Below are 22,237 nucleotides of genomic sequence, written 5' to 3'. Positions count from 1 at the left end.
ATAGGCAGCAGAAAGTGGAAAATGTCATTTTTCTTGATTGGGTAACTAAGAACAACGTAGCAGGCAGGAGCCATTCAGGGCCAAAGAGCTTGTCACCAAGGTAACCCATATGTTAGATAACAACACATCAGAACTCAATAATTTCAAAGGACTTAAATCATATGGACTATGTTCTCAGACCAAAACAATTTTTTTATACGTTAAAAATGATATCCCTGGATATTTGGAAGTTAAAAATCAGTTTGAAAGAATTATTAGAGACCAAAAGGGGTGTTTCATAATGATTAGTGTCAATTAATCAAGAAGATAAACTAATCCTATCTATGTGCATGTCAAATAACAACTTCAAAATACATGAGGTTTTAAAAAATGCTAGAAATAAAAGGAGAAGTACAGAAAATCACAATCAGAGTTGAAGAATTTAACATTTTTCTTTTAGTAGTTGAAAAACATGTAGGAAAATGGCAAGCATAAAAAGATTAAACAACATTATCAAGCAACTCAGTTTGAAATTTATAGAATACTACACACATTTATTTCAATTACACAAGGAAACTCACCAAGGTAACCCATATGTTAGATAACAACACATCAGAACTCAATAATTTCAAAGGACTTAAATCATATGCACTATGTTCTCAGACCAAAACAATTATTTTATATGTTAAAAATGATATCCCTGGATATTTGGAAGTGAAATAACATACTTCTAGTTAACCAATGGGTTAAAGAAGAAGTCAACGGGAAAATTACAGATAAACTCAAACTGAATGGTAATAAAACCACAATACCAAAATTCATGAAATGCAGCTTAAGTAATCCATTAGGGGGAAAAGTGTGTAGCTTTAATTTATATTTTCATATATTTAATCTATATTAGAAAAGAAAGGCCCAGAGTAAATGATCTAAACTTTCAGAGAAGCTGCAAAAAGAAGAGAAAACTAAAACCAAACTTGGTATAAGAATAGAAATAAAAATATAAGAGTGGAAATCAAGGAAACAGAACAGAAGTCAATAGGAAAATAACAAAGACAAGGGTTGGTTTTTAAAAAAGATTAATAAGATTGATATACTCATGGCAATATTTGATAAAGACAGAAGGAGAGAACATATTTGACCAATATCTGGAATGAAAGAGGGACATAATATAAACATATAGAAAAGATGATAAAGGAATATTATCAATAACTTTAGTCCAATAACTTTAACACCATAGATAAAATGTGCAAATAACTTAAAAAACACAAGCCACCAACTACATAAGAGAAAATTGGAATTGTAGCATACCTTAGTCATTAAGTTTGCAATTCAAAATCTTCCTACAAAGAAGTGTTAGTCATAGATGGCTTCTGTGATAAATTCTATCATGTAGATAAAGAAGAAATAATATCTTATACAAACTCTTTCATCAAAGAGAAAAAGGAAACAATTGCCAACTCAATTTATGAAACCTGTATAAACCTGAAACGAAAACCTGACAATGGCATAATATGAAAAATTATATATCACTCACAAACACACATGCAAAAATTCTTAACAATGGAGTAGCAAATCAAGTTTACCTAATATATAATATTTTTCACACTGATGCATGCCACCTGGAAGGAAAATACATAAACAATTTGCCTGGCCAATCACAATCATGCAGGTGCTCTTCCATTTCCGGTCTGCAGGACTCCAGTTCATCAGATCTGCTTGGATATCTTTGTATTCTTCCACTGTTGCTGCTGTTATCCCATATTCACAATGGAGAGGAACTTGATCCATATTTTACTGCTCAGATTCCAGATGTAACCACCATCACTAGTGCTGTGATGCTCATTTGAATTTGAAAGTTGGAAATAACCAACAGGACCCGGACTACAACAAGGCAAATGTCTCAGAAGAAAAATTAATGGGTCACTCAAAAACTTGGTAGTAAAGACAGACCCTAGTCTAAAAAATCAAACTTAATGAAAAAATCCATTATGAACAGAATTTCAATGTTTGATTCAAGACATGATCTGATCTTAAACAACTTGGCCTCACCCTAATTCCTACCATGTCACATCCTGATGGCAACTTTATTGTTTCCTGATCTCATTGGGAGATAAAAGGCCATATATGTTACACTTCTCTCTTCTGGGCTGCTCTTTCAAGGTCAAGAGGGCTACCAAACTTTTAGATCAAATAATGCTGCATTGTTACATTTACAAGAAGAAAAATCCTGTGGTTTGCAAAAATGATCTCTTCTACAATATGTTACTAATGCCTATTTTATTACATACATTTATGCATTAAAGGAACATATGTTTACAATATGGAAAGAAATGGAAAAGTAATGTTACTCTATTATATATATCTGCACATGCAGTGCATCTCCACCATCTACTAAAGCTACTCCCCTAGACACACACATGCTCAAATGCACACATGTACACACACATAGACAAACACTCTGGGTGCAGCTGTGAAGTTCAAAAATTGTTTGAGGTATTACCTTCCATGTAGAGTGATAGATTCCTATTGATGTTTCATGATTACGCTGATAAACTTCAAGTAATCTCTTTTCAAGGTATTCAGATAAATCCTTGGAGAACAAATATTAATCCTTTGGAGATATCTTTCATTCTACACTTTACCAATGAAGTATTTGTAAAGACAGGAAAGGAGTAGTGGATACTGACACATTGTGGTCTCTGGGCCTGTTCCAAAACATGCACCTCTTTATTATGAAAAGACAGTTAGGAAATTCTGATCCTCCCACAAGGCATGTTCTACCAAAACACATAGATTGCTGATATGCATATGATGATTTTCAAGACTCATATTAGTCCATTTATTTTACTAAGTAAAAATGTTTTGGCCCTGCTATTTTCCTGTCTGAGAAAGAAACCATGGTTCTGGATTGCCGTATAAACATTGTAGTCATCTTGTAAGGATACCACTAATTCAGGTTTAAGCACATAACTGGCATTTATCAGCTTACCTTCTTGTCCTATTCTCCCTAAAACTCAATGGTTTGGGTTGTTACCATCCAGGAACATTTCTTTGGAAGTTCAATTATCTGTGTGTGTTTGCATTAGCCAAATTGCATGAAGATATGAACTCAGCCACAGTAGCTCAGAGTACTGGCCTTGGATAACACTTAAAGGAAAACAAAACTGCTTTTCTGACAAGCATCGCAAACGTCTTAAATAGACAACCTGAGACATAGTCAGACAACTGTGCAAATCAACCTGACTCATGAGGGAGATGTGCCACTTTGGAATGCATCTGTCTGTATTCAACAGAAAACCCAATTACAGTTGCTTAATCACATAGGGTTTTATTCATATGCAGGCTGTGAGAAGGTAGTGCAGAGTTGTTGCAGCAGTTTAACAATGCTATGAAAATTCGGGGGCTTTCTATCTTATCATACTTATATACTAAAGGTTTAGTATATAAACCTTTGTTTACAGCACTTATCTTATGGTTGCAAGTTGATTGCCTCAACTCAAGGCTTCCTCCTCAATACCCACGCTGGTTAAGAAAAAAGAAAATGCTTTCACTCTCCCGAAAAAAATCAATGGAAAAATATCCTCAGGTGAGGATTAATTAAAAACAAGGAAAGAAAGAAAGAAAGAAAAGAAAATGGGTAAAGATCTAAGGAACATGTCACCTGAGACTAGCCTTTTCAAAAATATTTCCTCCGTTAAGACCAATCCCTCAATGATACTTCTAAATTGACAGCAATAACTGAGTTATACGATACACCTACCTGCAAGGGATTATGGGAACATGAACATTTTGACCCAGAAAGGAAAGAAAAAATGGTCTTGGAAATGGATATTTTAGTAGACACATGTATTCATTTCCTATTGCGGCTGTAACAAATTACCACAAACTTAGTGCTTAAAAACATAAATATATTATCTTCAGTTCTAGAGCTCAACAGTTAAACTGGGCTAAAGTTAAGTTAGGGCTGCGTTCCTTTCTGGAGGCTCCAAGTAAAAATACTTTCCTTACCTGTTCTAGCTTCTGCACTCTCCCACTTGTGGCTCCCTTCCATCTTCAAAGTCAGTAACGGCTGGTTCAGTCTTTTGCACATAATATCACTCTGTTACCGACTCTCTTTCTGCTTCCTACTTCCATTTCTTATGAAGGGCTCTTGTGATTACACTGGAATCACCTGGGTAATTTAGGACAATCTCCCAATTTAAAGGCCAGCTGATTATCACAACCTTAATCCCATTGGCAATTGATTCCCCTTTGCCGCACAGCATCCTTGTTTTTCTCTCCAGAACATGCTTTCCTGATAATGAATCTCCTAATTATAGCATTTTTTAACCATTTGAATAGGCTGCAAATCATTAAATTCTGGTTTCTTTTTGCTTAACAGTCCTTCCCTCAATCTATCTCATTCCTCTCATATTTTACTAAAAGCCGCAAGAAGAAAACAGGCTGCAGCTTCCACCCTAGCCTGGAAATCTACTCAGCTAAATATCAAGCTAATTGTTTACCAGTCCTTCTCTCCACATTTCCACTGCAGGACACACGATTCAGCTAAGTTTTCTGCCAGTACATAACAAGGATTTCCTTCCCTTCAGTTTCCAATAACATTTTTCTCATTTCCTTTCCTCTGGTTTCCAATATCATTTTTGTAATTCATATTTCTACCAATAGTCTCTTTACCATGATTTAGGTATTCTGGAAGGCAATATATGTTTTCTCCACCATGCTCCTCACTTTCTTCTGTGTCTTTGCTATCAGAGTGATTATCCATGTTTCAACTAACACTCTGTCCAAAATAATCTAAGCTTTAAAAAATCATGCTGTTTAAAATTCTTCCAGCCTCAGCCTAATGCCCAATTCCAAAGAGATTTCTACATTATTAGTTATTTGTTACAGCAGCACTCCACTTCCAACTCTGTATCAATCAGGGTTCAACCAGAAAAACAGAACCAGCAGGAGATATAAAGAGATTTATTGCAAGGAAGTGATTGATTCAATTGTGGGAGGTGGCTAGGCAAATCAAAAATCAGAGGGGGTGGCTAGGCAAGTCAAAAATCCGAAAGGGCAGGCTGCGACTCTGGACACCAGCTGAAGCTGCTGCCCACAGTCATAATTCCCTCATCTCAGGGGACACTCAGCTCTGCTTGAAGGCCTTTCAGCTGATTGGGTCAGGCCCTCCCCATTACAAGGTTCGTTGATTAGCAACCTTAATTCCATCAGAATCGTAAGCCCCCTTTGCAATATAACATAACATAGTCACAGGTTCCAGGGAATAGGATGTGGATGTCTTATGGAGGGCATTATTCTGCCTACCACACTGTCCCATAGTATCTGCAAAGTTAAGAGGCTCCTGAAAATATAACTGATTATTTCTTCAAACCATTCATCACCTTCATTAACATATGCTTGCACACATGTTCTTTAATATTAATTCTACAATTAATTCTACAATTTATTTTTCCAAATTCCTCCAGGCCCAGAATTTGGAGCTCACTTGAGAATTCCTTGCAATAGCAAGAGACAATTTCAAGCAATGTATTGCTTGGTCCTAGCGTCTATTGATCTTCAGACTTTATAGGAACAAGTTAAACACAGCCAATCTGGGTATCCAGTAAAACTGTGCGGGACTTTTATCAGGATCATAACTTCAGTTAAATATAAGAAAAAATCCATGATTTTTCTCAACATTAGATGAGAAAGATATATTTTCATGAGGCAACATGTATTTTAGAAAGTCTAATAATTATAATTGTGATTTTGATATAAACAGCATGAAATTATACATGTTGCCTATTGATAAAAACAAAAAATACAGAGTTTGAAAGAAACTGGATATGGGTGAATACAAATTGATTCTACCCAAAATGGGTTATAAAAAAAGTCATAGCTGTGTAAATAATAAAAACTAAATAAAACCTCTGACAATTTAAAAATAAAGTAGGTAGAAAGGAATCATATTCGTATGTAGTGTCATGAATACTTTTAAATTTAGAATTACGTTTATTTCCAGGGGTTAACTTTCATATTAACCTTAAAAAATCAGTACTAAAATTTTTAGTCAGAAATAGGAAATTTCCTGGTATTTTTTACTAATAATATAGGAATTAAAAAAATAATTAAAGGACAACAAAACAAAGAATAACTGCTAAGGAAGATAGTACAGAAAAAGAAAAACAAGTAGAACTACAGGCTATTACTGCATTAAAAAAATGAAGGAAAGATAAAGGAGACAACAACTAATGGTGCAAGTGGAAAGTTTCAGATACCTAAGCTATCATGGAATGTAGGATTTCCCTCTGCCTTCCTCCCAATGTCCTGGCCTAGAATATTGGGGAAGACAGGCTTCAAGAATTTGAACTCATTACTCCCAGGGTCTCCCGTCAGACACACCTCATACTGGTAGCTCTGGGACAGGGTCCCGGTGCCGCTGACGTCCACCAGGCGGCCCGGAAAGGGGCCCTCAGGCCGAGCAGCCATGCGCCCACACGCCGAACAGCCCGGGCTCCGTGGCCTTGAGCAGCTGGAACGACAGCCAGGCGTTCTGGCCCGAGTCCGCGTCCACCGCCACCACCTTGCTCACCAGGTAGCCCGGCTCGGCCGCCCTGGGCACCAGCTCGGTGCAGGGCGCGGAGCCGTTCTGCAGCGGGTACAGCACGAAGGGCGCGTGGTCGTTGGCGTCCAGCACCTGCACGCGCACCAGCGCCTGGCTGCTCAGCGCGGGGGACCCGCGGTCCGTGGCGCCCACGCGGAACTCGAACGCCGGCAGCGCCTCGAAGTCCAGCGCCCTCAGGGCGAACAGGCGGCCGTTGTCCGCGTTGATGGACACGAGCGAGGCCAGGGGCAGGCGCGGGTCGTGGGGCGGCAGCAGTGAGTAGGTGAGCTGGGCGTTGGCGCCCGCGTCGCTGTCTGTGGCGCTGACGCTGCCGATGTGCAGGGCGGGGCTGTTGTTCTCGCGGAGGAACAGGGTGTAGGCGGTTTGGGTGAAGGCGGGGGCGTTGTCGTTGACGTCGGACACCAGCAGGGTGATGTTGTGCTGGGTTTCCAGCCTGGGGGTCCCCAAGTCGGTGACGGTGATGGTGACGTTGTACTCGGCTCTGCTCTCCCTGTCCAGGGCCCCATTGGTTACCAGGGTGTAGAAATTCCCTTCAGTCGGCTTCAGGAGGAAGGGGAGATCCTCCTGGATGGAGCAAGTCATCCTTCCGTTGTCCCCGGAGTCTCGGTCTCGAATCTGAAACAGGGCCACTTCCCTCTCGGGGGAATTTTCGGGAATGGGGCTGGTAAGTGAGGAAACAGTGAGTTCTGGGGAGTTATCGTTAACATCCACCACCTCGATGGAGACAGAACATTTTCCTGAAAGGCCCCCGCCATCAGAGGCATCTATATCCAGCTCATATGCGGATATTGTCTCAAAATCTAGTTTTTTAATTAGCCGAATTTCTCCTGAAAGGCTGTTGACTTCAAAAGTTTTGCTTATCTCCTGAGAACTATAAGAAAGGGCGTATGATATCTCTCCGTTTGTCCCAGTGTCTAAATCTCTAGCAGAAACCTTGACAACTAGGGAACCTACGGGGCTGTTCTCAGGGACCTGCACTTGGTAGAGCGACTGTGCAAACTCAGGGGCGTTGTCATTGGCATCCAAGACCAAGATGTGCACCTGGGCGGTGCCGGACAGGGGTGGAGAGCCGCCATCCAGGGCTGTGAGGGTTAATCTGAGCTGGGCCTGCTCCTCACGATCCAGCTCCTGGTCCAGCACCAGCTCGGGGTATTTCCTGCCGTCCCCCCGGTCCCGGGTGGAAACATGGAAATGGGAGCTGGGGCTGATGCTGTAGTTCTGGATGTTGTTGTTGCCCACGTCCAAATCCTGGGCTTTTTTCAGAGGAAACACGGTCCCAGGAGGGCTAGTCTCTGGGATTCTCAGCGTCATTTCTCTTTCAGGAAACTCAGGAGAATGATCATTTATGTCTCTCACCAGGAGCTCTGCTCGAAATACTCCCAGTGGGTTTTTCAGTAACACTTGGAAATGCATCACACACGGGTCAGTGGAGCCACACATCTCCTCCCGGTCCAGTTTCTCATTTAATATCAAGTCCCCGGTCTGCAGATCAAGCTGCAACCGGGGTTCCTTATCTTCAGTGACCACCCGGGCTCCCCGCGCAGCTAGCTCTCCCGCTCCCAGCCCCAGGTCCTTGGCCAAGTTGGCCACAACGGAGCCGCCCTCTGTTTCCTCCATCACGGAATAGCGACGGGATTCCCATCCTGCCACGGCCACTCCCGCCAAAAGAAAAAGAACCAGGACTTGCCTTTGTTTAGGAAAGCGCTCCCCTCCGACCTCCATCTTTATCAAACACCTTTCCAGGAACCGGGCCCAGCTCTACCTTAGGGAGCAATGGGGCTGCGATAGGGATGGATCTCTCCGTTGGCAATCTGTCCTGAAATGTTGCTGAGTAGCATTCTCTGGACACTGGTCCTCCGCTCCCTTACAGGCTTTTCTCCTCCTCTAGCGATCTGAGGTTGGATTAGTTGGATTTCCTGGGCTCTTTTTTTTTTTTTGCTTTTTCTGTTTCTTCGCCTTAGCCTGCAGCGCCACCATGCGTTGTCTTCGAAAAAATTTGCTACAATTGCATTCTCCATTTGTATGTACCTATAGTAAATCTAGTAATCCCAATCATCTATCTATCTAGTAATACCAGTTCTTTTGGGAGTTTTGGAAATGTTTTTGGGATATGATGTAATCAGAAAACCATGCAATTAAAATTATTTATTCATTCAAAGATATATTATTGATATAATGTACTAGGTTCTGAACTACATTAGTAAACAACCCAGACATGGCTTTTATCTTCCAGAACCTATAGTCTTGTGGGGATGTTCTGGAGAACTGAGAGGTGAAAGAAGACTTATTAGTGATCAGTCATCTTGTAAAAATAAGAGTCAAGCTATATGATTCCTTTAAATTCTCTCAGCAAAAATGAATGAATTCCTCTAGATTTTCTTTCAGATTCTAGACAGCCTATATACCAAAATTGTGGTTCTTATTGATTAATCACATCACAGAAAAAAGCTACTAGTTCATTGCAGTTTACATATTCTTTCTACATGAAGTCAGAGAGTTATATTTTAACCTTTTAAACTACAGGAAAATGCATATGAGAACACTTCTTTAGCTCTGAGCATGCTTCATTGATCACCATCTGGTAGAGCATGCTTACTTATTTCTTTTCTGTGTCATCCTTGAGTTCCAGAACTTTTTATTTTGATATTCTTCAACAGCTAGTCCCAGGCACATGGCAGATGCTCAATAAATATTTGTTGAATATATCAATGAAGAAATCACAATGTAAAAATTTTGACAGATGGATTCTCCTCCTAATGCAAAAGCCCACTTTTTTGCTGTAATCTTAATTCATTATATGAGAAACCATGCTCCCAAGTAGCTATGCTCTTTTCAATAGTAATTTAATATAATTCAGAATGATCTAAAATGTTTTTCATTAAATGGCAAAATACCCTTGCTCACCCCTAAACAAAAGGATACATTATAAAAAAGAAAAGAATAAAACAACCAGGCTATAATGATTCTACAAATAGGGTATCCATTGTCAGTGTTAATGCACACTAAAGCTATAAGAAACTAATGCTATTAAATATTTCTTATATATAGAATTTTCTAAGAATTTCTATAAAGTGTACAATTTGGAAATATCCATCAATTCTCAAAAATATGCAGTCTAACAAAAGTTTGCGCGTGTCCCTTACAAATTACTAATATTCTACCATCTTTTGACCCAACTATTGTTAAATTTATATGATAATCACAATGTTTTTAAATCCTCACTTGAGAATATTTTTTCCATTGATTTTTTTAGGATAATGGAAGAGGGGAAGAGAAGAGAGAGAGAGAAACATCAATGTGAAAGAGATTCCTGGATTGGTTGCCTCCCACCTGCAACCCAGGTGCCTGCCCTTGACCAGGAATCCAACCCTGATATCCTTTGGTTCAAAGGCCCATGCTCTACCACTGGTTGATTTTAGAGAGAAGCATCATTTTGTTGTTTCACTCATTTAAACCTATGTAATCTTATTAACCAATGTCATCCCATTTAATTTAAAAATAATACTCATATATATCATATACTGAAGGTTAATATAAAGAGGTGAAAATCCAGTATGGGAGAAATCATTGATTTTCTATTTAATACTACTGTGGAAAAAAACATGCAATTTTTGCAGACACTTCTCCATTTAAAATTTTTAGATGGGTAGACATAACATATTAAACTGAAGATATCTTAATAACTCATTAGATTTGTATCATGCCTGTCTCCTAAGAAACCACAACATCAAAATTTTAAAAAAATGTTTCTGGACAACATTCAAACAGAAAATGGTCCTGGGGTTATCTTCAAATCAATTGTGGTTGATGTAGAGTTGATAAATTGAACAAATATTCATACTTTTTAGTATGAAGTACATCTGCAAGTTCTTTGTCTTAGTCAAAGAGAAATGATACAAAGAGAGTAAAGAAGCCCTAGAGGGTTGGCTCTGTGTACAGGGCCGCCTCCTGCAAATTAAAGGTTTCAATTCCATGCCCTGCCTGAGCAGTGTTTTTCTTTCGCATCAATGTTCCTGTCTCTGTCTCTCGCCCTCCTTTCCACACGCTCTCTCTCTCTAAAAACAAAAAATCAATGGGGAAAATTCCTCGGGTGAGAATTAGCACACACAGAGAGAGACAGAGAGAGACCATGAGTATGTACTTAAAGTTTCTAATCTCCTTAACTAGGAAATAAAATCAAAGAAAATCTGTATGTACTAAAATTGGTAAGGGAGACATAATATATTTTAAAAGAGCTAATCTTCACCTGGAATGCTCTGAAAATTTAACAAATTCCTAATTGAATCCAAAACCATTTACAAAATTAGAGTTTTCCTCCACACCACTCACAGATCCCGGATGGTTGGAGGCAACAGATTTTAGGAACTTAAACTCTCTGGTGGTCCCTGAGCCTCCCGTCAGACACACCTCATACTGGTAGCTCTGGGACAGGGTCCCGGTGCCGCTGACGTCCACCAGGCGGCCCGGAAAGGGGCCCTCAGGCACCGAGCAGCCACCCACCCAGGCGGCCCTGCTCCGCCTGCACAGCCGCACCGCGATGAACGCCAGCACCGAGAACAGGAACAGCGACGACACCGCCGCCAGCGCGATGACCAGGTGCACGGTCAGCGGGTCGGCCGGCGCCGGGTCGGCCGCCGCTTCGGGCAGCGGCAGGTGGGGCTGCGAGAAGCCGTCCACCAGCAGCACGTGCAGCGTGACGCTGGCCGACAGCGCGGGCTCGCCATGGTCCCTGACCAGCACCAGCAGCCGGTGCCGGGCCGCGTCGCGCTCGCTCAGCAGCCGCGCCGTGCGCACCTCGCCATTGTGCGCCCACACGCCGAACAGCCCGGGCTCCGTGGCCTTGAGCAGCTGGAACGACAGCCAGGCGTTCTGGCCCGAGTCCGCGTCCACCGCCACCACCTTGCTCACCAGGTAGCCCGGCTCGGCCGCCCTGGGCACCAGCTCGGTGCAGGGCGCGGAGCCGTTCTGCAGCGGGTACAGCACGAAGGGCGCGTGGTCGTTGGCGTCCAGCACCTGCACGCGCACCAGCGCCTGGCTGCTCAGCGCGGGGGACCCGCGGTCCGTGGCGCCCACGCGGAACTCGAACGCCGGCAGCGCCTCGAAGTCCAGCGCCCGCAGGGCGAACAGGTGGCCGTTGTCCGCGTTGATGGACACGAGCGAGGCCAGGGGCAGGCGCGGGTCGTGGGGCGGCAGCAGCGAGTAGGTGAGCTGGGCGTTGGCGCCCGCGTCGCTGTCTGTGGCGCTGACGCTGCCGATGTGCAGGGCGGGGCTGTTGTTCTCGCGGAGGAACAGGGTGTAGGCGGTTTGGGTGAAGGCGGGGGCGTTGTCGTTGACGTCGGACACCAGCAGGGTGATGTTGTGCTGGGTTTCCAGCCTGGGGGTCCCCAAGTCGGTGACCGTGATGGTGATGTTGTACTCGGCCTTGTTCTCTCTGTCTAGAGGTCCTTCAGTTACCAGTTTGTAGAAATTCTCAACGGAATGTTTCAGCATGAAAGGGAGATCTTCCTGGATGGAACACACCATCCTTCCATTCTCCCCAGAGTCTGGGTCTTGAACACTGAAAAGAGCTATGGTAGTTTCCGGGGAATTTTCTGGAATGGAACTTGTAAGTGAAACCACCTTCAGTTCCGGGGTGTTGTCGTTTATATCCACCACCTGTATTATGACAGTGCATTTTCCAGAAAGACCTGCCCCGTCAGACGCCTTAATATCCACCTCATATGAAGCAATTTTTTCAAAATCTAGTTTCCTAACGATTGTAATTTCACCTGTGCGTTCATTAAGTGCAAATGTCCTAGTAACCTCTTCATCGCCATAAAAGAATGAGTAGGACACTTCCCCGTTTATTCCCGTGTCTAAATCCCTAGCGGAAACGGTGACAACAAGGGAGCCCAGAGGACTGTCCTCCGGGATCTGCACTCCATAGAGTGGCTGCACAAACTCGGGGGCGTTGTCATTGACATCCAACACCTCGATGAGGACCAGGGCGGTGCCAGATTTGGGAGGAGCTCCGCCATCTACTGCCGTGAGCGTTAACCTCAGCTCCGGCTGCTCCTCGCGATCTAGAGCTTTGTCCAGAACCAGCACCGGGTACTTTCTGCCCTCGCTGCCATTTCTGGTAAGAACGTGGAAGTGGGAGTTGGGGTGGATCGTATAGTTTTGAACATTATTGATGCCCACATCCAAATCTTGTGCATTTTTCAGGGGAAACACGGTCCCTGGAAGAGTACTTTCCATGATTTTCAAAATCATTTCTGCTTTCGGGAACACAGGTGAATTGTCATTTATGTCCCGGACCAAAAGCTTAAACCTATAGACTTCCAAAGGCTCCTCCAGTAACACCTGGAACTGCAGCACACAAGGCTCAGTGGGACCACACAGCTCTTCCCGATCCAGTTTCTCATGTACCTGTAAATCCCCAGTCTGTAGGTTCAGCTGAAAATGTTCTCTGTTGTTGTTAAAAATGACACGAGCCCTCCGCCCAGACAGCTCCTTTGCCTCCAGCCCTATGTCCTTTGCTACATTGGCCACAAAAGAACCACCCTCTGTTTCTTCTGCGACGCTATAACCTTTCTGCGCTGCGCTAGTCTGAGCCAGAAAAACAAAGAGAAGCAGGACTTGCCTTAGTGTAGGAAAGCGCTCCTCTTCAGCCTCCATCTTCTTCAGCGCCAGAAGTCTTTGGGGTCGGCTGCCAGGGTCTGAAGGAAGTCTGCCCCGGGAATCAATCCTTGCCGCAGGGTAATTCCGTTAAGGATCCTCCTCTCTTCCTTAGATCTGTGTAATGACCACCAGAACCGGAACCCTCCCCTCCGCAGGTCTGGTTTTTCGAAGCCTTAGCTTACAGCGCCACCATGTGTTGCACTTAAACCAGTTTGCTGGAAATGCTACAGAACGCTTTCTCCACTTGATTTAGGCACACACACATACACCACCACCACCACGGATTATATATCGGGTGGTTTATAAATAAAAGTGTAACTTCTATTTTTCCTGCGAGATTATGAATGTGGAAATGGTACCAGCCACTTTGGGAAATGATGCAAGAACAAGGCTAACTGTATTTATTTGTTTATTCAACAAACCTTATTGATTTCATATTATATGTCAGGCAGAATACTAAGTGGTGGGAATACACATACCTTCTTTGTTGTTCTGAAGCTTACAATATAAAGTGTACTATACTATCTGTATTCTGGGGGAATTGAGTAGAAAAAGATGGGTAGTTATCAGTCTATTCCTAAAGAAATCAAACTCTTACAAATAGTTTTAGATAATTAATAATCAAACTCTTAACACACTGCCAGCAAGGAAGATGAAGAGATTCATTTACATACTTCAAGAGTATAAACTTAAGTGACAGACCAGCTAGAACTGGTTTATTATGCAAACTAAACAAATAGCTTAAGGGATTGTGGATAACTTATTTATAAATATTGTCTACAGATATTGTCTCAATATCTCTGTAAGCACTGTTGTATTGGCTATTAATTATCTAAAACTATTTGTAAAAAGCATCTACATCTGTTACTAAAACTAAGATATACACATGTTGAAGTTAACATTCACTGAGATCTTGAAAAGTAGGAAAGTCAACATTACAAACATACTAAAGAGCTGAAGTTACAGGAATAACTAAAGTGCAGAAGAAAGTAAGTTAGGTTCATTTGAAACAGCAGGTTAAACTTATTCCCAAGTAGGAAACACAATTTACTTTTAGCAAGCAACTCACATAGCTCTTGAGGGTAGCTGGAGATCCTGACACCCTAGAATAAAGTTTTTACTCCTAAGGATGGAAAAAATATCCTGGGGTAAGGGACCTGGAGTCTCCCCAGTTGCACCAAATTTTAAACAATACTTTAATATTGTTTAAATAACCAACAGTATAACATAGTCTGGCACTCCCATCACCTGGGTAACTGGGAAAACAGCTTGGGCCTCATGTAAACATTGTGTTGAATATTGGTTCAATTCTATTGAGGTATAAATCATTCTATTTTAGAATGTTCTCTTTTAGTAGTGAAACAAATTTAATTAAATGAACCTTCAAAACATGAGAACATGCTGGTTACAGTTATATCTAAGAATTTTCCTCAGAGATCTTGGTCATGGATCCAACCTCTCTACTATGAAATTAAATAGGCAAGAAAATGTGCCCTTAATATTCATGCATTAAAAAAATTAACCAGTAGAAGCTGGTATCTAAGTCAGTGAGCAAATGCATCACAATTAGTTTTTCATTCCCATCTGTCATCTCTCAGAAAAATTTTCTCCTTATTTTTCTCTCCTAAGGAGAAAAATTTAAGCTTGTAGACTTGGCAGGAAACTTAAATTTTGTGAGCCTTTTCAATAATAGAGTATGTGTCCATCAAATACTGTATTATTCTTAAAATCATGTATCAACCCATATAATCTATAAACTACATTATTTGTAGATGCTGAAGATTTTACATTAAATGATAAAATAATTATGTTCACATGTCTGATGATCCTGAGAAAAGGTCTAGAGACACTCAAACAATAACAATCTAAGTGTTACTTTTAAAAACTAGTCCTGGGGCACATAAAATAATGGAGGGAAACTTGTTAGAAAAACATTCCATAAAACCCTTTGTAGCATTTCTTCTGTTGAAAGACTTTGCCAATTATTTATAAAATTTAAGGTTTATAACAAAATTCTCTAGTATAGATTAATTATCTCAAAGCTTGTACATTTGTTATTCCATTCATTGGCTAAGTTAATATTAGAAGCATGCAACAAAGGACCTAGGTTTGCTGTTACATAGGCTAATTGAGTACTCAAGACGGCACATGTCTTTCTTGTCTCTTTTGGTTTCCAGTAATCCCCCCACGGGTTAAATAAAAAAGTTTCAATATTAGGAAACTGGAGTCTTATTGTAGGACTCAAGGACAAGACTTTGGGGACTTGGAGACACTGGAATGAGAAACTGATAGGTCTAGAAGAACCAAGTGCTAGCTGTCTTACTCTCTACTGTTTCTTAGGTTTCTGTTTCCTCCACTTCCTTATTCATTCTCACCTTTACTCTTTCCTTCCCTTCCTTCCTCCCCTCTTTCCTTACTCTTTACCTGTGATTCTGTGTTGCCAGCCCAAACATGGCTAAACATAGCTACCTCAGCCTATGTTTAACATTTATTTCCCTGTTACAAGCAATCAAGAAAAAATAGATGAACTACATCTTAATTTAAGGGCTTGGAGAATATGACTATTTCTGCTTTAATCAGGAGTCTGTTGCTGAACCAACTAAAATAGTCAGGAAAAGTAAAGAAAATGGAACAAACATCTAAATAGTGTTTATCTTTCTTGGATCATACTGGGAAGCTCTCAGACATGAATCAACCCATATAATCTATAAATTATGTGGCTAAACATCTGCCTTAATCTAAACAAGATGAGAATTTATTTTAATACACCACCTATCAGCAATATAAACAATTCAGAAAGTATTTACACAGAAACATACCTAAATGGAGAAAAAAATTATCTGAAATATTTGGCAGAAGAGAATAGAAAATTGACCATACTTTAAAAGACCTTTAAAAAGTAACATTAAAAATCAACCTAAGCAGATGACAAAGCAATTATGTTTTGATTCATAGCATGCATTTCCTCTCTAATAATACTATCAAACATAAAAACTGGTTTGGTGAGAGCAACTAGAACCCAAAACACACAGAGACTATGACTGAGCTGAGTGTGCAATTAACCTAGAAGGGAAAATGCTGTATACAGGGTGGGCAAAGGTAGGTTCACAATTGTTAACACGTGAAACACAGTTTGTTCTTTTTTTAAAAAAGTCAAGAGGTTTTATATATATTATTCATTGATTTTTTACAGAGAGTTAGGGAGAGGGATAGAGGGTTAGAAACATCGATGAGAGACATACATCGATCAGCTGCCTCCTGCACACTCCCCCTGGGTATGTGCCTGCAACCCAGGTACATGCTCTTGACCGGAATTGAACCTGGGACCCCTGAGTCCGCAGGCCGAGGCTCTATCCACTGATCCAACCGGTTAGGGCCACAGTTTGTTCTTCTTTATTTCCATATGAATAACTGTAAACCTACTTTTGCTCCATCTTGTAAATAAATTATTTGAGGTTGCATTTTGGAAGAAAGACTAAACAAATTCTAGCTCCCTCAGTTTTTCCAGTTAATATAAAGAAGAGCAGAAAGTAGACATTGAAATTTCTGAGCTCTTAGTGAGGTTGCTCAGAAGAAATAATCTTACATTACAATGAATAAATTTTACAAAGAAATAGCACTCTTTTTACAAGTTTTGCATAATAATGGAATTCCTAATTGAATCCAAAGCCATTGAGAAAGGTGTGGCTTTCCTCCTTTTCAGGATTTTGAGGCGGGAGGCTGGGGATAACTGGTTTAAGGAACTTGAATTCACTGGTCCCTGTGCCTCCCGTCAGACACACCTCATACTGGTAGCTCTGGGACAGGGTCCCGGTGCCGCTGACGTCCACCAGGCGGCCCGGAAAGGGGCCCTCGGGCACCGAGCAGCCACCCACCCAGGCGGCCCTGCTCCGCCTGCACAGCCGCACCGCGATGAACGCCAGCACCGAGAACAGGAACAGCGACGACACCGCCGCCAGCGCGATGACCAGGTGCACGGTCAGCGGGTCGGCCGGCGCCGGGTCGGCCGCCGCTTCGGGCAGCGGCAGGTGGGGCTGCGAGAAGCCGTCCACCAGCAGCACGTGCAGCGTGACGCTGGCCGACAGCGCGGGCTCGCCATGGTCCCTGACCAGCACCAGCAGCCGGTGCCGGGCCGCGTCGCGCTCGCTCAGCAGCCGCGCCGTGCGCACCTCGCCATTGTGCGCCCACACGCCGAACAGCCCGGGCTCCGTGGCCTTGAGCAGCTGGAACGACAGCCAGGCGTTCTGGCCCGAGTCCGCGTCCACCGCCACCACCTTGCTCACCAGGTAGCCCGGCTCGGCCGCCCTGGGCACCAGCTCGGTGCAGGGCGCGGAGCCGTTCTGCAGCGGGTACAGCACGAAGGGCGCGTGGTCGTTGGCGTCCAGCACCTGCACGCGCACCAGCGCCTGGCTGCTCAGCGCGGGGGACCCGCGGTCCGTGGCGCCCACGCGGAACTCGAACGCCGGCAGCGCCTCGAAGTCCAGCGCCCTCAGGGCGAACAGGCGGCCGTTGTCCGCGTTGATGGACACGAGCGAGGCCAGGGGCAGGCGCGGGTCGTGGGGCGGCAGCAGCGAGTAGGTGAGCTGGGCGTTGGCGCCCGCGTCGCTGTCTGTGGCGCTGACGCTGCCGATGTGCAGGGCGGGGCTGTTGTTCTCGCGGAGGAACAGGGTGGAGGCGGTTTGGGGGAAGGCGGGGGCGTTGTCGTTGACGTCAGACACCAGCAGGGTGATGTTGTGCTGGGTTGTCAGCCTGGGGGTCCCCAAGTCGGTGACGGTGATGGTGACGTTGTACTGGGCACTGGTCTCTCGGTCCAATGGCCGTTCTGTTACCAGGGTGTAGAAGTTCTTAAAAGTAGGCCTCAAGAGAAAGGGGAGATTGTCTTGAATTGAGCAAACCATCTTCCCGTTATCTCCAGAGTCTTGGTCTCGTAAGCTGAAAACAGCGACCACCATTTCAGGCGAGGAATTTTCTGGTATGGGGCTGGTAAGAGATGTCATGACTATTTCCGGAGGGTTGTCATTCACATCTACAACCCGAACCAAAATTGCTGATTTTCCTGAGAGACTCCCACCGTCAGTGGCCTGAATATTTATTGTGTAAGACTGAACTAACTCAAAATCCAGAAGCGCTTTTAAGTGGACTTCGCCAGAAATTGGATGGATTTCAAATGTTTCCCGTGTGTCTTTGGAGACATGGGAAAATGAGTAAGTTAGTTCTCCGTTTATTCCTGCGTCTAAATCTGTAGCAGACACTTTGATGATTAAGGAGTCCAGAGGGCTGTTTTCTGGTGCCTGAACCTCATAGACAGGCCTCTCAAACTCCGGGGCATTGTCATTGATATCTAAAACCAAAACACGAACCACTGCAGTTCCAGACCTGGGCGGAGACCCACCATCCAAGGCTGTTAGCGTTAATCTCATCTCAGGCTCCCTTTCTCGGTCCAGAGATTGGTCCAGTACCAGCTCTGGGTATTTTCTGCCCTCATCGCTGTCTTGTACTTTGAGGTGGAAATGAGGATTGGGACTTAATGTGTAGTTTTGGACGCCATTCTTTCCTACATCCAAATCCTGAGCACTCTCCATTTGGAATGCGGTTCCTGGAGCAGTAACTTCTGAGATTTTCAGAAGTATGTCTTTATCTAGGAATGTGGGAGTGTGATCATTTATGTCTTTAACCCAAAGTTCAGCCTGAAAAAATTGCAAAGGATTTTCCAGTAACACCTGGAAATGCAATAGACATGGCTCCGTGAGACCACAAAGTGCCTCCCGGTCCAATTCCTCATTTAAAAGCAAGTTGCCAGTCTGCGGATCCAACCACAAGTATGATTTATAATCGTCAAAGATGACCCTAGCCCCCCGCGCAGCCAGGTCTTCCACACCTGAACCTATGTCTTTCACCACGTTGGCTATAAAGGATCCGGTCTCCGTTTCCTCTGCCACAGAATAGCGCCTGGTCTCTGAACACACCAAAGACCCTCCCAGGAAAACAAAGAAAAGCAGCACTTGCCTTACATGCTGAGGGCTCTCCTCTCCCAGCTCCATGGCTCCTTAGCCAAACGCCTTTCTTTGGAAATGTTTCAGCTCAATCTCAAACAGCTCCAGGAGTTGCTCCTCTCAATCAGCCTGGACCTTTAGTAATCTATAGATTTATAATCCCGCTGTGAGGCTTTTGTTGGCTGCCTAGCTTTCTTTTGAAAGCCTCTTTCCCCCTTCCTGCTTCTTTAGCGCTCTCAGCTCCACTGGTTAATGGAAGCCAGTGGCTTCTGATGTAACAAAAATGACCCTATCTTATCCTGCAGCGCCACCAAGTGACTCTACAGATTCTCAGGTTTTAAACAAAATCAAGTAAGTTGAGACAGAAGATTGCTCTACTTTGTGTGTTGGATTGATGGATTTAAATTATATTCTCTCCTATATCCCTATTTTCTTTTCTAAGTTACATTCTTTGTGATAGGTGATGCTGTTGCTGTTCATTCCTTAACACAGTAAACCACAATTGGCTAGAACTGTCATGGCTATAAAAAGCACACATTGAAGATACAGCCCCAATTTCAAATAAGTTATGCTCTCTCATCTTCAAATAAGTTATGAAGACAATATATAAAACAACTAAAAATAGTTAGGACGACTCTTCTATGTAATAGACTTAGTGGGCAAGAAGTTTCCAGGAAAACTAGAGGACTTAGTTGCCCCTAGCTGTCAACAAATACTCTAAGACAATAAGAATAAGGTTCACTGGACACTGAACCTGGGGGAGGCTGACATTTCAGATTTGGTAAATGGTACCATTTATTTAGGGATCCTCCGTAGGAGACTTCTCTGGCAGCAGTAAAAAGCAAACAAATACTCAACATTAATGAATAAAATATGTCTAGTTTCTGAACATTAAAAAAAGTTGAACAAATTAGACCCCAATTTAATTGTGGAACTGAGTTTCCTGTTGTAGATCCAGGTCTTCCAAAAGCATCCATTCAACAATTTGTTCAGCAAATTCTTATTGAGCATGTATTTTGTGCTAGGCCTGGTGATAAATGTTAGGAATAGAGTAGTAAACAGGAACTGAGTAAGGAATAAGGCTTAAGAAGGAACTGAGGCTTAGGGAACTGAGTAAATGATAGCACTATTAACTGATAAAGTAAATACAAGAAGGGGAGATGAGAAAATGGGTATAGAGCTGGAGATGTTTCATTTTTTAGGAAGGGAAAATTTTAACTTAAAACATGTTGAGTTTGAGATATCCATAGAGCATAGTTTCTGTCCTGACATAGTTTCTGTCCTGAAATGTGGAGGCAGAGAAGTGATCACACATTAAAAATAGAGCATAGTGAATGGCATGATAGCAAAAGTATATGCAACTATAAGAGCAAAGGTGAGGGTTATCTAACCAGAATTTGGAAGTACAGAAAAAACTTTTCTGTAAAAAGGATATTCTAAACTGATACATAAAAGATGAGTATGAGGAATCCAAACCAAAATTCAGTGTGGGGTGAAATTTCCAGGAAAAGTAAAAACATGATATCCAAAATGAAAGACTTGTTTTAGAAGAACTGAAGTAGGATCAATATGGTTGAGCAATACAGCAAAAGGAAAGAAACTGAGAGTTGAGACTGAAAATATTTTGTGTCATGCCATTCGAACTCTACATCAGTAGAAATGCAGGATTATGAAAGGTTTTAAATAGAAAAATGACATGGCCATATTTTTACTTTTCAAAAGATCATCCTATTTCAGAGTTAAGAATAAATTAGAAAGGAGTAAGACTAGAGGCAGGAGACTGATTAGAAGTTGTTGCAATAATACATGTAAGAGATGAGATTGGCCTCAACTAGATATGCAGTAATTAAAATAATCAAGATAAAATATATTGCATGTGGTGATAGATTAGATATAGAGGCACTCGAATAAGAAGGAACTGAGGCTTAGGGAACTGAGTAAATGATAGCACTATTAACTGATAAAGTAAATACAAGAAGGGGAGATGAGAAAATGGGTATAGAGCTGGAGATGTTTCATTTTTTAGGAAGGGAAAATTTTAACTTAAAACATGTTGAGTTTGAGATATCCATAGAGCATCCATTTAAATATTTATGTAAATGAGCTTCCATTATATAAATGGAAGTGAGAAAAGAGGTTTGGGCTGCAGAGACAAATTTAGAATTTATTGGTATAAATGGTGATTGGAGCCTTCAAGAAAGAATATATGTTGTAGGTTAAGAGAAGTATGTTTGACTATGTGATTTCAGTTCTTCGAGACTACCATCTCCAGGAAGTGGCCATACTCATAGGTAACTTGACTAGACTAGAAGTGGATGTTACTAAAGATGAAGAAGGCTAGAAACTCCTTAATTCAGAATTGTGGTATGGCATGAACAGAGGAAAACTATAAGAAGTTGTATATTTGAGAGTAAAATGTCTTTACAGCAAGTCTCTCTTATGATCTTGCTTCATTTAAAAACCAAACTGATATCCAATTGGTTTGATTCTCTCATTTGATGATTCTTTTTTGTTGTTGTTAATCCTCACTAGAGGATATTTTTCCATTTATTTATAGAGACAGTAGGAGGGAGGGGAGATAGAGAGGAAAAATATCCATGTGAGAGACACTTGGCATCCTGACTGTGCCCCTGACTAAGAATCAAACCACTGAGCCAAAACCAGCCAGGACTCTCATTTGATGACTCTTATGTGCAAAAACTATTTAGGTAGGAAAGTTTGCTAATTTATTTCAACACATTTGTATATGTATTTATTGATTTTAGAGAGAGAGGAAGGAAGAGGGATAGGAAGAAATATTGATGAGAGAAAGACATCTATAGGCTGCCTCCTGCACACCCCTACTGGGGATCAAACCTGCATCTGGGGAGAAACCAAGATGGCGGCATAGGTAAACACCGGAGATTGCTGCCTCACACAACCACTTCAAAAATACAACTAAAAGACGGAACGGACATCACCCAGAACCACAGGAAGGCTGGCAGAGGGGAAATTCTAC

The 22,237-nt window shown here is 42.3% G+C and overlaps 4 protein-coding genes across 4 annotated transcripts in view; all 4 read right to left on the bottom strand.

Annotated features, from left to right (window-relative positions):
* Positions 1-6,132: 6,132 nt before the first annotated feature.
* On the bottom strand, positions 6,133-9,565 carry LOC102754777 (protocadherin beta-15). The gene is given in 2 exon segments (XM_006777033.2): positions 6,133-6,444; positions 6,446-9,565. Coding segments are annotated over 2 exon segments (2,076 nt in total). The 5' UTR covers positions 8,309-9,565; the 3' UTR covers positions 6,133-6,231.
* Positions 9,566-9,895: 330 nt separating this feature from the next.
* Positions 9,896-22,237, bottom strand: part of LOC102756268 (protocadherin beta-10) — a 37,699-nt gene continuing 25,357 nt past the window's right edge. Inside the window, exon 3 of the transcript XR_001516080.1 lies at positions 9,896-10,050. The gene's annotated coding sequence lies outside the window, so the exon portion shown is untranslated. The remainder of the gene's footprint in view (positions 10,051-22,237) is intronic.
* LOC102756831 (protocadherin beta-15-like) lies at positions 10,661-13,837 on the bottom strand. Its single transcript, XM_006776947.2, has one exon. The coding sequence runs from the start codon at positions 13,241-13,243 to the stop codon at positions 10,862-10,864; it is 2,382 nt and encodes a 793-aa protein (XP_006777010.1). The 5' UTR covers positions 13,244-13,837; the 3' UTR covers positions 10,661-10,861.
* On the bottom strand, positions 16,637-19,983 carry LOC102757115 (protocadherin beta-18-like). The gene has a single exon (XM_006776948.2). It carries the CDS (start codon positions 19,285-19,287, stop codon positions 16,900-16,902), a length of 2,388 nt encoding a protein of 795 aa, XP_006777011.1. The 5' UTR covers positions 19,288-19,983; the 3' UTR covers positions 16,637-16,899.

Source organism: Myotis davidii, unplaced genomic scaffold, assembly GCF_000327345.1.
Source record: "Myotis davidii unplaced genomic scaffold, ASM32734v1 scaffold89, whole genome shotgun sequence".
Taxonomy (NCBI): Eukaryota; Metazoa; Chordata; class Mammalia; order Chiroptera; family Vespertilionidae; genus Myotis; species Myotis davidii.
This window is presented reverse-complemented; position numbering and strand designations above follow the sequence as displayed.

Excerpts from the sequence above, each read along its gene's own strand:
- LOC102756831 (XM_006776947.2), bottom strand. The coding sequence starts at position 13,243 with ATGGAGGCTGAAGAGGAGCGCTTTCCTACACTAAGGCAAGTCCTGCTT.
- LOC102757115 (XM_006776948.2), bottom strand. The coding sequence starts at position 19,287 with ATGGAGCTGGGAGAGGAGAGCCCTCAGCATGTAAGGCAAGTGCTGCTT.